Raw genomic sequence first — 14,894 nt, 5'->3', positions numbered from 1 at the left:
TTATCAGCAATTGAATGTTGTTGGAGTATTCATTTTCATCCGTTAAAATATAGCCTTTAGTTAAAATTTTATTCGCGAATTAAATAAAATCAATAATTTTTATTTGCATTTTATCAACCACGCCTGTTATCGATAACGTGCAAGTTCAAGGCTCCTTCCAACTTCGCTCAAACCGAGTACTCCCCCACAGGTTCCGATCAAAGAACTCTCTGCAATTTTAATACCTAACGCACCCAAGTAACTTCGGGTAAACTGAATAAATATGCAATAAATCCATCATAGTCCGTCATGCAAAAGTGAAATTAGACTAGGATCAAAAGCAACATATAAAAAAAATCAGTTGTTTTATTGCAAACCAACAGCAGCTCGACCCACTGACTTGGTCGACCGACGAAGCAGATTGCACGGATTTTGGGTCAGGTTTGCGGGGCGGCCCCGCCTCCTGACTGTGAGGGCGGGTGTCAGACTCAGGTGGCTACCCTGGTGAATAATTGAAGAGATGACATACCAGTACTGTTCTCCTCACTTGTATTGACCTCTCTTCTTATTAGTACAGTATTCTGAATTCTTCAAGATATTAATTACACTGCTGTTTGTAAATCTTGTGGAGAAATGTTTGCATTGTATAGGGACTTACTTTTGGAAGTTTTCTTGGGTAAGTTTATCATTTCAAATCTTTGTTGCGTTTATTGCCATTTTGGTTGAAATACGGTCGGTTGTCGGAGAATTCAAACGTTTTTTTAAATTATAAAAGTAAGTCTTTTAACTAATTTCAATATTGCAGAGAATATTGAAAACGATATCAAGAATAGAGTTTAATTATGGTCTTTAAACCCACATGCATTATTAATCGTTTCATTGTGAATAGTTTATTGGGAGGGTTTAAAACAAAAAATGATCCTAATAATTTTCCTTTTAACTTATCATTTATAATGTGAAATATCAATTCAAAATTCTCCATTTAAATTAATGACAGCTTTTAAAACTCTGAAAACGGATTTTGTGGAAAGTAAACTTTGATACTATTTTCTAGTACAGGTGATTATAACGACGTGAATCATGTTTATAACTATTTTTAAGAACTTTGCTGTCTCTGTACTTACTGACGATCACTTGGGTGTATGTCTGGGTATTTAACTGAACCAATAATCCGGAAGTTTGGAGCAATAATCTGAGAAGGTTTCGTTCAAGTCCTCCTATGATAGTTTTACAATTTAAATCCTGTTTCCAAAAAATGTATGAATCAATTAAAGGGGCAATAGGTCTGACTGTAGCAAAACCCAGCTGATTCAGTTAAGTCCTTTTAGGGAAGGAAGCCACTGTCTCACTGGTCTCAACTATATGTGATCAAAATTCCACATCAGAATGGGCAATTCTTACCTCCTGTGGAATGGCCACTGCAGAGGAGGAACTGACTGTGAACTGTGGTTCAAGAAATGATTCCATCTCTTGGTAGCGAGGCAGGGACAATAAAAGTTTCTCTTATCAGCGACCCAAAAGTGAATTTAAACATATTTTTTAATTTATCAATTCATAAATGTGCAAATATGAAGATGGTTGCAGCACAGAAAAAATCAATAATTCAGAATGGCTGGAATTAAATTGAGAAATAATCCAATAATATTGGGGAAAGAATCATTTATTTGGGAAATGGTATGCCATACATCATATGTGACGATAGAACCAAAATCAGTATTTCAGATCTGGAAGCATAAAATATCTTTACCAGTGTAACAATAGGTATTATTCAATTGAAAAGGGAAATGTCCGGTGGGATAGGAATAATGCGCTGGGAAAATGCTGTGTCTGAAAAAACAAATGATAACTAACTGATGGTACAAGATAAAGTGGAATGGCAGGGAGATAAATGAGATGAAAGTTGGATAGAAGCTGTTACTTTCTCTTTATTGAAATGTGTAGTGACTAGAATTTGAAATATTGAGTTAGGATGCAAAATGCCCCATTCTTCCTTTTCATTTTGATAACACTTCTGCCTCCATTCGGTCATAGACTTTTCTCTTTCCTAGCCTACAACCTCCCTCTTTTTACGATTTTAAAATTTTTTTATCTGTAACATTTTCTGGTACATGTAAAAGGTCATCTCCACAGATGTTTTTTTTAATCTGCAGAACACTTCCAGCACCTGTGGTTTAAAGTGCGTTTTACAGATTCTGTAGTAGAGCAAAGATCTTTTACCTTATTTTTATATATATTTGGATCCAGATTAATGTAAAAAGTTATTGATACTACCTGCAAAAAGAAAGCCATCACTGCACCTTTGGTTCTTTTGAGCTACATTCTTTGTGCTCATTCACGAGTTAGTTTACAAACATATTGTATTTAAAGATCTTGTCTTTTATTGCACCTTTAACTTAAAATATATTGTATTAAATAACTGCACTCTACTTTTATAGCAAATCAATTATAATTGAGTAGCATATTTTGGATGTTGCAAAATATTTGCTTTCTTCTCTCACTTTGTATTGGGTTCTCAATTAGGCCATTTTACTTCAGCCTGAGAGGAATAATAAAGCAGTAAAGTACGTTAAATTCACTTTAAAAACAACAGTGGCAAAACAAATTCTATTTCACTGGAGGAACTCGGCAGGTCAGGCAGCATCTATAAAAAAGAGTAAATTCGATGTTTTGGCCGAGGTCCTTCCTGCTGAATTCCTCCTGCATTTTTTTTGTGTGCATGTGTTGCTTGGATTTCCAGAAGCTGCAGATTTTCTCTTGTTTGTGATTGGACTGGTTAAAGGGCGGCACAGAAGAGTATCGGTTACCGTAATGCTATTACAGTGCCAGTGATCTGGGCTCAGTTCTGCTGTTGTCTGTACGCTCACCCCGTGACTGTGTGAGATCCCTCTGGGTGCTCAAGTTCCATCCCTCAGTTCCAAAGACATGCGGGTTAGTAGGTTAATTGGTTCTGTCAGTGTAATTGCCAGCATCATGGGTTGGAAGGGCCTGTAACCTCCTGTGAAGTGTCTTGAAGTAAACAATCCGATATAAGTGCAGTGGGATCTGTTAAAATGCCAATTAATTTAGCTCTGGTTATAATTTTAGAAAAGGGAGTAATACAAAAACTAGAGTATAAATTAAATTTCCCCACTGGTACGTGGTGGAAAATAGTTTTGTTTTTCATTGACACCATCGTAAGTCCCTGAGTATTGACTTTTCTGGAATACTTTTGTTGTTACGGTCCTTGATGGCCCCTCGATGGCCCCTCTGTCCTGCAAACCTCCACAAAGAAAGTGGGAAGGACGTTGCTGTTGGGTACATGGGGATGATCTTGGCAAATTGTGCCATTTTATTAAATATCAGCACAATGTGTAATAATAGTCCTCTGTTTATTATTCAAGCTACTTCCTTCCCTCCAGTTGCATTCTTCAGAAAAAAAGTTAATTTTTATAAGGAACACACACAAAATGCTGGTGGAACGCAGCAGGACAGGCAACATCTATAGGAAGAAGCACAGTTGATGTTTCGGGCCGAGACCCTTCGTCAGGACTAAGTGAAAGAAGAGGTAGTAAGGCCCTTCAGTCCTTGTGTCTATGCCAAACAAGGTGGAATATCTTCTACCTTCAAATGAAACATGTGCCTCATCCACACATATTCATGTGCTGTGACCCTATGCTGCCTCTTGTCGGGGCACAATGGATTTAGACCCCAGAATCAGGATTATTATGACTGACCTGTTGCGAACTGTGTTGCATGTGGCAGTAGTACAGTACAAGACATAACATTTACAAAAATAGATAGTGCAAAAGGGCAATAACAAGGTATCCCTCTATAGTGATGGTGTTACTTTTCCCTTACGTTTTGATCTCCTGAAGTACACCCTTTCACACTTGCTTGGATGATTCAACATCTAGAATTTCTGCACCTGTATCCATCACAGATCTACTGTATTTGCCACTAACTTTTTCTCTTTTGTTTACACAAGGTATTTCATTTCATTTGGAAATGTTCTGAAAACAATAAATCATTAAGACATAAAGCAGACATGATTTTTGATGTTATAAAATACATGAATTAACAGTCCCCCCTCCCAGTTTCACCTACCACCTACCACCTTGTACCACTTCTTCCCCTTCCCCCACCTTCTTTTTCAGACTTATCTTTTTTCCAGTCCTGATGAAGGGTCTTGGCCCGAAACATCGACTGTACTCTTTTCCTAGATGCTGCCTGACCTGCTGAGTTCCTCCAGCATGTTGGCTGTGTTGCTCATAAGGTGCCCGATGAGTGCATTCATTGGCTCTGGAAACTGATTATTTTGAACAATTAAGATTCTAATTATTTAGAATTATTTTTGATTTGGGTATACGGTGCAAAATAATGTGTATTCAAAAGGTAGTAGCTGAATGGTACATAAATGTTATTGTGAATCTGTGTGATCACACGAATGGGGGGAGAAAACACATCAAAAGTACACTCCAATTTGAAACTTAACTAGAGAATGCTAACTTTGGGTAAAGACACAAGTCAAATAGGACTCTACAGTTAGGGGGTCAGACAGGCGATTCTGTGGATGCAGGAAAGAAACATGGATGATAATTTGCCTCCCAGGTGCCAGGGTCCAGGATGTTTCTGATCATGTCCAAGATATCCTGAAGTGGGAAGGAGAACAGCTAGAGGTTGTGGTACATATTGGTACCAATGACATAGGTAGGAAAAGGGAGGAGGTCCTGAAAACAGAGTACAGGGAGTTAGGAAGGAAGTTGAGAAGCAGGACCGCAAGGTGGTAATCTCGGGATTACTGCCTGTGCCACGTGACAGTGAGTATAGGAATAGAATGAGATGGAGGATAAATGCGTGGCTGAGGGTTTGGAGCAGGGGGCAGGGATTCAGATTTCTGGATCATTGGGACCTCTTCTGGGCAGGTGTGACCTGCACAAAAAGGATGGGTTGCACTTGAATCCCGGGGGACCAATATTCTGGCGGGAGGGTTTGCTAAGGCTACTGGGGAGAGTTTAAACTAGAATTGCTGGGGGATAGGAACCAAACTGAAGAGACAGAGGAAGGGGCTATTGACTCACAAATAGAGAAAGCTTGAGAACAGTGCGAGAGGGAGAATAGGCAGGTGATAGAGAAGGGACGTGCTCAGACGGACGGTTTGAGATGTGTCTATTTTAATGCAAGGAGTATTATGAACAAAGCAGATGAGCTTAGAGCGTGGATCAGTAGTTGGAGATATGATGTTGTGGCCATTACAGAGACTTGGATGGCTCAGGGACAGGAATGGTTACTTCAAGTGGCGGGTTTTAGATGTTTCAGAAAGGACAGGGAGGGAGGCAAAAGAGGTGGGGACATGGCACTGATGATCAGAGATAGTATCACGGCTGCAGAAAAGGTGGACATCATGGAGGGATTGTCTACAGAGTCTCTGTGGGTGGAGGTTAGGAACAGGAAGGTATCAATAACTTTACTGGGTGTTTTTTATAGGCCGCCCAATAGTAACAGGGATGTTGAGGAGCAGACAGGGAGACAGATTCAGGAAAGGTGTAATACTAACAGGTTGTTGTGGTGGGAGATTTTAATTTCCCAAATATCAATTGGCATGTCTCTACAGCGAGGGGTTTAGATGGGGTGGAATTCGTTAGGTGTGTTCAGGAAGGTTTCTTGACACGATGTATAGATAAGCCTACAAGAGGAGAGGCTGTACTTGATCTGGTATTGGGAAATGAACCTGGTCAGGTGTCAGATCTCTCAGTGGGAGAGCATTTTGGACATAGTGATCACAGTTCTATCTCCTTTACCATAACATTGGAGAGGGGTAGGAACAGCCAAGTTAGGAAAGTGTTCAATTGGAGTAAGGGGAAATATGAGGCTATCAGGCAGGAATTTGGAAGGATAAATTGGGAACAGATGTTCTCAGGGAAATGTGTGGAAGAAATGTGGCAAATGTTTAGGGGATATTTGCGTGGAGTTCTGCATAGGTACGTTCCAATGAGTCAGGGAAAGGATGGTAGGGTACAGGAACCGTGGTGTACAAAGGCTGTTGTAAATCTAGTCAAGAAGACAAGGAGAGCTTATGAACGGTTCAAAAAACTAGGTAATGATAGGGATCTAGAAGATTACAAGGCTAGCAGAAAGGAGCTTAAGAAAGAAATTAGGAGAGCTAGAAGGGGCCATGAGGAGGACTTGGTGGACAGGATTAAGGAAAACCCCAAGGCATTCTACAAGTATGTGAAGAGCAAGAGGATAAGACGTGAGAGAATAGGACCAATCAAGTGTGACAGTGGAAATGTGATTATGGAAACAGAGGAGATAGCAGAGGTACTTAATGAATACTTTACTTCAGTATTCACTATGGAAAAGGATCTTGACGACTGTAGGGATGACTTGCAGCAGACTGAAAAGCTTGAGCATGTAGATATTAAGAAAGAGGATGTGCTGGAGCTTTTGGAAAACATCAAGTTGGGTAAGTCGCCGGGACCGGACAAGATGTACCCCAGGCTACTGTGGAAGGCGAGGGAGGAGATTGCTGAGACTCTGGCGATGATCTTTGCATCATCAATGGGGACAGGAGAGGTTCCTGAGGATTGGAGGTTTGCGGATGTTCTTCCATTATTCAAGAAAGGGAGTAGAGGTCGCCCAGGAAATTACAGACCAGTGAGTCTTGCTTCAGTGGTTGGTAAGTTGATGGAGAAGATCCTGAGAGGCAAGATTTATGAACATTTGAAGAGGCATAATATGATTAGGGATAGCCAACATGGCTTTGTCAAAGGCAGGTTGTGCCTTACATAGTCATAGTCATACTTTATTGATCCCGGGGGAAATTGGTTTTTGTTACAGTTGCACCATAATTAAATAGTAATAAAACCATAAATAATTAAATAGTAATATGTAAATTATGCCGGGAAATAAGTCCAGGACCAGCCTATTGGCTCAGGGTGTCTGACCCTCCAAGGGAGGAGTTGTAAAGTTTGATGGCCACAGGCAGGAATGACTTCCTATGACGCTTTGTGTTGCATCTGGGTAGAATGAGTCTCTGGCTGAATTTACTCCTGTGCCCACCCAGTACATTATGTAGTGGATGGGAGACATTGTTCAAGATGGTATGCAACTTGGACAGCATCCTGATTGAATGATGAATCTTGGACGAGCCTGATTGAATTTTTTGGGGATGTGACTAAACACCTTGATGAAGGAAGAGCAGTAGATGTAGTGTATATGGATTTCAGCAAGGCATTTGACAAGGTACTACATGCAAGGCTTATTAAGAAAGTAAGGAGGCATGGGATCCAAGGGAACATTGCTTTGTGGGTCCAGAACTGGCTTGCCCACAGAAGGCAAAGGGTGGTTGTAGACAGATCATATTCTGCATGGAAGTCAGTCACCAGTGGTGTGCCTCAGGGATCTGTTCTGGGACCCCTACTCTGCGTGATTTTTATAAATGACGTGGATGAAGAATTGGAGGCGTGGGTTCGTAAGTTTGCTGATGACACAAAGGTTGGAGGTGTTGTGGATAGTGTGGAGGGCTGTCAGAGGTTACAGTGGGACATTAATAGGATGCAAAACTGGGCTGAGAAATGGCAGATGGAGTTCAACCCAGATAAGTGTGAGGTGGTTTGTTTTGGTAGGTCAAATATGATGACAGAATATAGTATTAATGGTAAGACTCTTGGCAGTGTGGAGGATCAGAGGGATCTTGGGGTCTGAGTCCATAGGACACTCAAAGCTGCTGCGCAGGTTGACTCTGTGGTTAAGAAGTCATACAGTGCATTGGCCTTCATCAACCGTGGGACTGAGTTTGGGAGCCGAGAGGTAATGTTGCAGCTACATAGGACCCTGGTCAGACCCCGCTTGGAGTACTGTGCTCAGTTCTTGTCACCTCACTACAGGAAGGATGTGGAAACCATAGAAAGAGTGCAGAGGAGATTTATAAGAATGTTGCCTGGATTGGGGAGCATGCCTTATGAGAATAGGTTGAGTAAACGGGGCCTTTTTTCTTTGGAGCAACAGAGGATGAGAGGTGACTTGATCGAGGTGTACAAGATGATGAGAGGCATTGATCGTGTGGATAGTCAGAGGCTTTTTCCCAGGGCTGAAATGGCTAGCACAAAAGGGCACAGTTTTAAGGTGCTTGAAAGTAGGTACCGGAGGAGATATCAGGTAATTTTTTTACACAGAGAGTGGTGAGCGATTGGAATCGGCTGCCGGTGATGGTGGTGGAGGCGGATACGATAGGGTCTTTGAAGAGATTCTTGGATAGGTACATAGAGCTCAGAAAAATAGAGGGCTATGGGTAACCCTAACTTGACCTGAAACAGGAATCTGTGGGCCATGGCAGTCAAAGCTCAAACTGGGCATGGCACCTAATGATGACGATGGGTAACCCTAGGTAATTTCTAAGGTAAGGACATGTTCAGCACAGCTTTGTGGGCCGAAGGGCTTGTATTGTGCTGTAGGTTTTCTATGTCTCTATGTTGAAACAATTGGCCTTTTCTCTTTCAATTAAATTTATAATTCTGTGCTGTTCTTTTGACTAAACTGCGACTATGAATTTCAATTTTCAGCTTACATTTCCCTCTCCCTTTGTTATGGCTTGGCCCCTATGCTCTGGTACTTCCCGCTTCAGGTTTTGGAAATCACCGGCTATGAAATCCTTGCTGCAGTTTACGGCACACCTTTAATATTGAGCAGCACAACAGTGTGGAAATTGGCCAACAATAAGTATGTCATTGCCTTTCTCAGACTAATCACTCTAGGTAAGTGAGTGTCTTGCTTTGCGATAGCTCATAAGAATATCAAGTATTTATCCTTATGTCTGCACCTGCTCCATTCTAAACAACTGCTATGAGTCAGCCTGTTTATACCATCACAGATCAGGTTGTTATTAAAACAAATCCCAAAGCACCAAATTTGCACCAGCACAAAAAAAGAAAATCTTTCTGGTGTGAGGGGTGGAGTACTGATTTTCACTTGTCCCAGATTACTTGATTACAACATAAGGTATGAAGTTAAATCACAGCCTGGTTTATCCACTAGTTCTTTCAGAAGGCCGCAAGTACTCTGATAGTTAACTTCAGTATTCATGCTTTGTGACTTAACCTTGCAAGTATTTGTAGATTGTTTGACGGGGCTTTGCAGCTGAGCTCATTTGTTTCTGCTTGATGTCTGCCCATACACAATGAATCCTACATCTTATAATGGGAATAAAATGTGACGGAGCTTCCTTTGGTGCTTGCATAATAGAGTAACTATCCATCGGGCAGCATGGTAGTCTAGTGATTAGCACAGCGTTTACAACACCAGTGACCAGTGCCACTGCCTATAAGGAGTCTGTACGTTTTCCCCATGACCGCATGGGTTTCCTCCGGGTACTCTGGTTTCCTCCCACAGTCCAACGATGTACCAGTTGGTATGTTAATTGGTCATTGTAAATTGCCCCATGATGAAGCTAGGGTGAAATAGATGGTTTGCTGGGTGGTGTGGCTTGAAGGGCTGGAAAGGCCTGTTCTGTGCTGTATCCCAATAAATAAATTCCTCACAAGTAATTGGTCAAAAATTGGCTTACAAACATGAATATATAATTTAAACATCTTGAATTGTTAGTGGATTAAATTAAATGGATAAACTTAGTGGGTTATACAACTGTGCTTTAGACTTTCATAAAGACAGTTAAATAAAACGCTTATCTCTGTACCCAGTCCCTAATGGAAAATGTAAGAAACAACGAAAAAATTGGAAATGCATGGATAATTAGGGTAATTCTCTTTGGAGAAAGAAATCTATTTTCTCTAATCGGAGACTCTTCATTAAATGCAGAGGCAAAATTAAGAGTGGATAATATGGTTATGATCTCAAATTATTGAATCTAGAAGATGTGAAGATGTAAGAGGTAGGAGAAGGAGTTTGCCGTCTGACTCTGTGAGCCTGTTCTGCATTCATTAATATTGTGGCTGACCTACAACTTCTAGACCATCTCCTTTCACTGTCCCCTTATCTACAATTTCCTTAATATCTAGAAACATTGTCCCAAGTTTTGAATGAACCTTGTGACTTGGCCTCTATATTCTTACAAGTTAGGAAACTCCAAAGATTCACTACCTTTTGTGTGAAGGAATTTCTTCTCACCTTGTTCTATGACACACCTCCCCCCCCCCACAGTTCTTGACCACAGTCTCGGGAAAATCATCCTTCCCAATATCTAGTCTATCTACCCCTGTGAGAATTTTGTAAATTTCAATGACATCTCTCATTCTATACTCTAGAAAATACATATTTGACCTGCCTAATCACTGCCCTGGTAGCAAATGCATTATTCCTGAAACCACTGTGGGGAAGACTCATTCCACATTCTCTTCTTTTATTGCCATCCCATCTTGCTTTCTGTCATAGGCAAACTGGGAAACATCATTTGGTCATCTCCACAAAATTTAGATGGGGCTGTGGGGCTTGAGCACTGATTCCTGCGATATCCCACTGGTCATAGCCGAGAAAGAGGAGTTGCTGCTTGTTGCCTTTGATCTGTCATGGTTTAGGGGAAGATTAATGTTACCCCTCTTTCTCGCTCACAAATGCTGTCTAAGCCATTGAGTAAGAACAGCATTTTCACATTTATTTTTCAGAATCTAATTGTTTTTCAATTATTGCTCATAGAAATTGTAATGCTGACTTCACATAAAATAGACACATTTAGGTTAAAGCAACACACATCAAAGTTGCTGGTGAACGCAGCAGGCCAAGCAGCATCTGTAGGAAGAGGTGCAGTCGACGTTTCAGGCCGAGACCCTTCGTCAGGACTAACTGAAGGAAGAGTGAGTAAGGGATTTGAAAGTTGGAGGGGGAGGGGGAGATCCAAAATGATAGGAGAAGACAGGAGGGGGAGGGATAGAGCCAAGAGCTGGACAGGTGATAGGCAAAAGGGGATACGAGAGGATCATGGGACAGGAGGTCCGGGAAGAAAGACGGGGGGGGGGGACCCAGAGGATGGGCAAGAGGTATATTCAGAGGGACAGAGAGAGAAAAAGAATGTGTGCATAAAAATAAGTAACAGATGTGGTACGAGGGGGAGGTGGGGCCTAGCGGAAGTTAGAGAAGTCGATGTTCATGCCATCAGGTTGGAGGCTACCCAGACGGAATATAAGGTGTTGTTCCTCCAACCTGAGTGTGGCTTCATCTTTACAGTAGAGGAGGCCGTGGATAGACATGTCAGAATGGGAATGGGATGTGGAATTAAAATGTGTGGCCACTGGGAGATCCTGCTTTCTCTGGCGGACAGAGCGTAGGTGTTCAGCAAAGCGGTCTCCCAGTCTGCGTCGGGTCTCGCCAATATATAAAAGGCCACATCGGGAGCACCGGACGCAGTATATCACCCCAGTCGACTCACAGGTGAAGTGTTGCCTCACCTGGAAGGACTGTTTGGGGCCCTGAATGGTGGTAAGGGAGGAAGTGTAAGGGCATGTGTAGCACTTGTTCCGCTTACACGGATAAGTGCCAGGAGGGAGATCAGTGGGGAGGGATGGGGGGGACGAATGGACAAGGGAGTTGTGTAGGGAGCGATCCCTGCGGAATGCGGAGAGAGTGGGGGAGGGAAAGATGTGCTTAGTGGTGGGATCCCGTTGGAGGTGGCGGAAGTACGGAGAATAATATGTTGGACCCGGAGGCTGGTGGGGTGGTAGGTGAGGACCAGGGGAACCCTATTCCTAGTGGGGTGGCGGGAGGATGGAGTGAGAGCAGATGTACGGAGAATAATATGTTGGACCCGGAGGCTGGTGGGGTGGTAGGTGAGGACACTGATGTCTACTATAAGCCTACTGACTCTCACAGCTATCTGGACTATTCCTCTTCTCACCCTGTCTCTTGCAAAAACGCCATCCCCTTCTCGCAATTCCTCCGTCTCCGCCGCATCTGCTCTCAGGATGAGGCTTTCATTCTAGGACGAGGGAGATGTCTTCCTTTTTTAAAGAAAGGGGCTTCCCTTCCTCCACTATCAACTCTGCTCTTAAACGCATCTCCCGCATTTCACATACATCTGCTCCCACTCCATCCTCCCGCCACCCCACTAGGAATAGGGTTCCCCTGGTCCTCACCTACCACCCCACCAGCCTCCGGGTCCAACATATTATTCTCCATACTTCCGCCACCTCCAACGGGATCCCACCACTAAGCACATCTTTCCCTCACCCCCTCTCTCCGCATTCCGCAGGGATCGCTCCCTGCACAACTCCCTTACACTTCCTCCCTTACCACCATTCAGGGCCCCAAACAGTCCTTCCAGGTGAGGCAACACTTCACCTGTGAGTCGACTGGGGTGATATACTGCGTCCGGTGCTCCCGATGTGGCCTTTTATATATTGGCGAGACCCGACGCAGACTGGGAGACCGCTTTGCTGAACATCTACGCTCTGTCCGCCAGAGAAAGCAGGATCTCCCAGTGGCCACACATTTTAATTCCACATCCCATTCCCATTCTGACATGTCTATCCACGGCCTCCTCTACTGTAAAGATGAAGCCACACTCAGGTTGGAGGAACAACACCTTATATTCTGTCTGGGTAGCCTCCAACCTGATGGCATGAACATCGACTTCTCTAACTTCCGCTAGGCCCCACCTCCCCCTCGTACCACATCTGTTACTTATTTTTATGCACACATTCTTTTTCTCTCTCTGTCCCTCTGAATATACCTCTTGCCCATCCTCTGGGTCCCCCCCCCCACCATGTCTTTCTTCCCGGGCCTCCTGTCCCATGATCCTCTCGTATCCCCTTTTGCCTATCACCTGTCCAGCTCTTGGCTCCATCCCTCCCCCTCCTGTCTTCTCCTATCATTTTGGATCTCCCCCTCCCCCTCCAACTTTCAAATCCCTTACTCACTCTTCCTTCAGTTAGTCCTGACAAAGAGTCTCGGCCTGAAACATCAACTGCACCTCTTCCTACAGATGCTGCTTGGCCTGCTGTGTTCACCAGCAACTTTGATGTGTGTTGCTTGAATTTCCAGCATCTGCAGAATTCCTGTTGTTGACATTTAGGTTAAAGATTGACAAGAGCTTCAGCCATAGGTTCAGTGCCAATACCTGACCTGAAAGTGCAAGAAGGTGTAACATCAATCAAAAGCCTGATGTTTGTGTTGGAATCCTTTCACCTGCGTCACGCTGTCTTACCTTAAGGGAACAATCAGTGGCTTGTTCATGTTATTATGGCACCTAGGCAAGCAGGGCCTTCTGGCTCTAATAAAACCAGGGCTGTTGCTGAACAATGTGCTTGTTTACCTGTACATTTCTCTTGTGCAATCCTCACCTACACACTCTCTAGTATTGCACAGGTTCTGAGAAGATAAGAACACCTGAGAGATAAGCACTAGTGTGGATTGTTGTTCAGTGGTGTCCCTTTTTATTGCACATGGAAAATTGCAGTAAGATGGTGGCTCAGCATTCCTATCTCCACCCTGCAGGAGAACATCAATTGCTTCTCATGCCCACAAGAAAATACTGAATGTAATATGTTTTATCAGAGAAAAACAAAAAGGTGGAACTCTACATCACAAGCAATTGTATTTCACAAATTTTTTTTGTTTGCTGTAATCTAAAATTTACTGTTCTCCACACCTCCACCCGTAAAGCACTCCTTCAATACATCTTTTTGATCTCAGTATCTCACTGTATGCCTGTTAAATGTTAAAAATGTGGGTTATGACCTTTAATTTTCCCCAAGAAAAATTGGCTGGAGTCATTTAGTGTTTATTAGGTGCGTTAAAAAGCAAACTTACAAAAATTAGTGCAAATAGTGGAGAAAAAAACAGTATTTAAAAAGAGATATCTACAAGATACAATTATAGCTCTGTACTTAGTCTTGTCTGGTATGAACTCCTGGTAGCTCCAATCACTCCGTATCATCATCAGTGGGTACATCATCTGTACAACTATCAACAGAGGCAGGAGAGCCAGTATATTTCTCAAAGCGCCATTGGCTGTGTGACTTTCTAGGCCTTTTGGTTCCTTCCTCGCACAGATTAAGGTTGTAACCCAGCCATTGTTTTGGTTTTAGCACAAATCATGACAAAATAAGAAATAGCACTACCTACTCCAGGATTAACAGATGGATGTGATTGGCTATTTCCCTTCCTCAGTAACTCACGTAACACAAGCAAATCTCTCCCCAGAATCATGCCAACTGGTAGTTTCTCCAGCACCCCACCTTTCTTCAAATACTTAGTAATGCACACAGAATGCTGGAGGAACTCAGCAGGCCAGGCAGCATTTATGGAAAAGAGTAAACAGTCGACGTTTCAGGCCAAGACCCTTCGTCAGGACTTCTTTGTTTTCATCAAATACTTGTGGTCATCCATCTCAATAGTGAGTTCTGCCAATGGCTCACACTTTCGGTCACGATGGACATATTGGACAGGTGTTTGGTGGCTGTAGTCAATGCCAAAGGCTTTTCTTAATTAATGACTGTGAACTACGAAAAGAGCTTTAACGAGATTTCCATTAACGTTGTCTATTATAAACATTAGGCTCCTTCTCCTCACATTCGGCTTGTTTTTCATTACCATACTGTCAATCATTAGTCATCTTCATCATCATCACAAAAGATAAAGTGCTGTGAAGCAATTTGAGTCATTGTGCTGCATTTAAAAACTCACTGCTGTACATTACATATAAAGCAATGCATACAAAATGCTGGAGGAACTCACAAAGAAGGTCTATTGCATTTTGCAAACTTGAAAACGGCTCAGTTGATATTTTAAGTGTTTCCCTCTGTGTTCCTTTGTTTGGAGTAGGCACTGGGTGGGAGCTAAAGCTTCAGAGTTATTTTTAGGTATTCATTTGTGGGCGTGTGGCTCTTGCAAGGTCAAAATTTGTTGCTCATTCCAAATTGCTTTTGTTGAATGGCTGTAGTACATCTGGTGTAAACGTCCTTCACCATGTTGGACAGAAAGTTCTGGAA

The 14,894-nt window shown here is 42.7% G+C and overlaps 1 protein-coding gene across 3 annotated transcripts in view; it reads left to right on the top strand.

Annotated features, from left to right (window-relative positions):
* The first annotated feature begins 433 nt into the window (after positions 1-433).
* LOC134344037 (PGAP2-interacting protein-like) overlaps positions 434-14,894 on the top strand; it is an 83,131-nt gene continuing 68,670 nt past the window's right edge. Inside the window, exons 1-2 of one of the 3 annotated variants that reach the window (XM_063043158.1) lie at positions 434-655; positions 8,520-8,711. In XM_063043158.1, coding sequence (XP_062899228.1) covers positions 613-655; positions 8,520-8,711 — 235 coding nt within the window. In that variant the 5' untranslated portion in view covers positions 434-612. Of the gene's footprint in view, positions 656-2,829; positions 2,908-8,519; positions 8,712-14,894 lie in introns of those variants that run through there. The other 2 variants (XM_063043159.1, XM_063043160.1) reach the window with 2 other exon arrangements.

The sequence above is a fragment of the Mobula hypostoma genome, chromosome 3 (genome assembly GCF_963921235.1).
Source record: "Mobula hypostoma chromosome 3, sMobHyp1.1, whole genome shotgun sequence".
NCBI classification, from domain to species: Eukaryota; Metazoa; Chordata; class Chondrichthyes; order Myliobatiformes; family Myliobatidae; genus Mobula; species Mobula hypostoma.
Note: the sequence above shows the minus strand (reverse complement) of the source record. Positions and strands in the feature narration are given on the sequence as shown.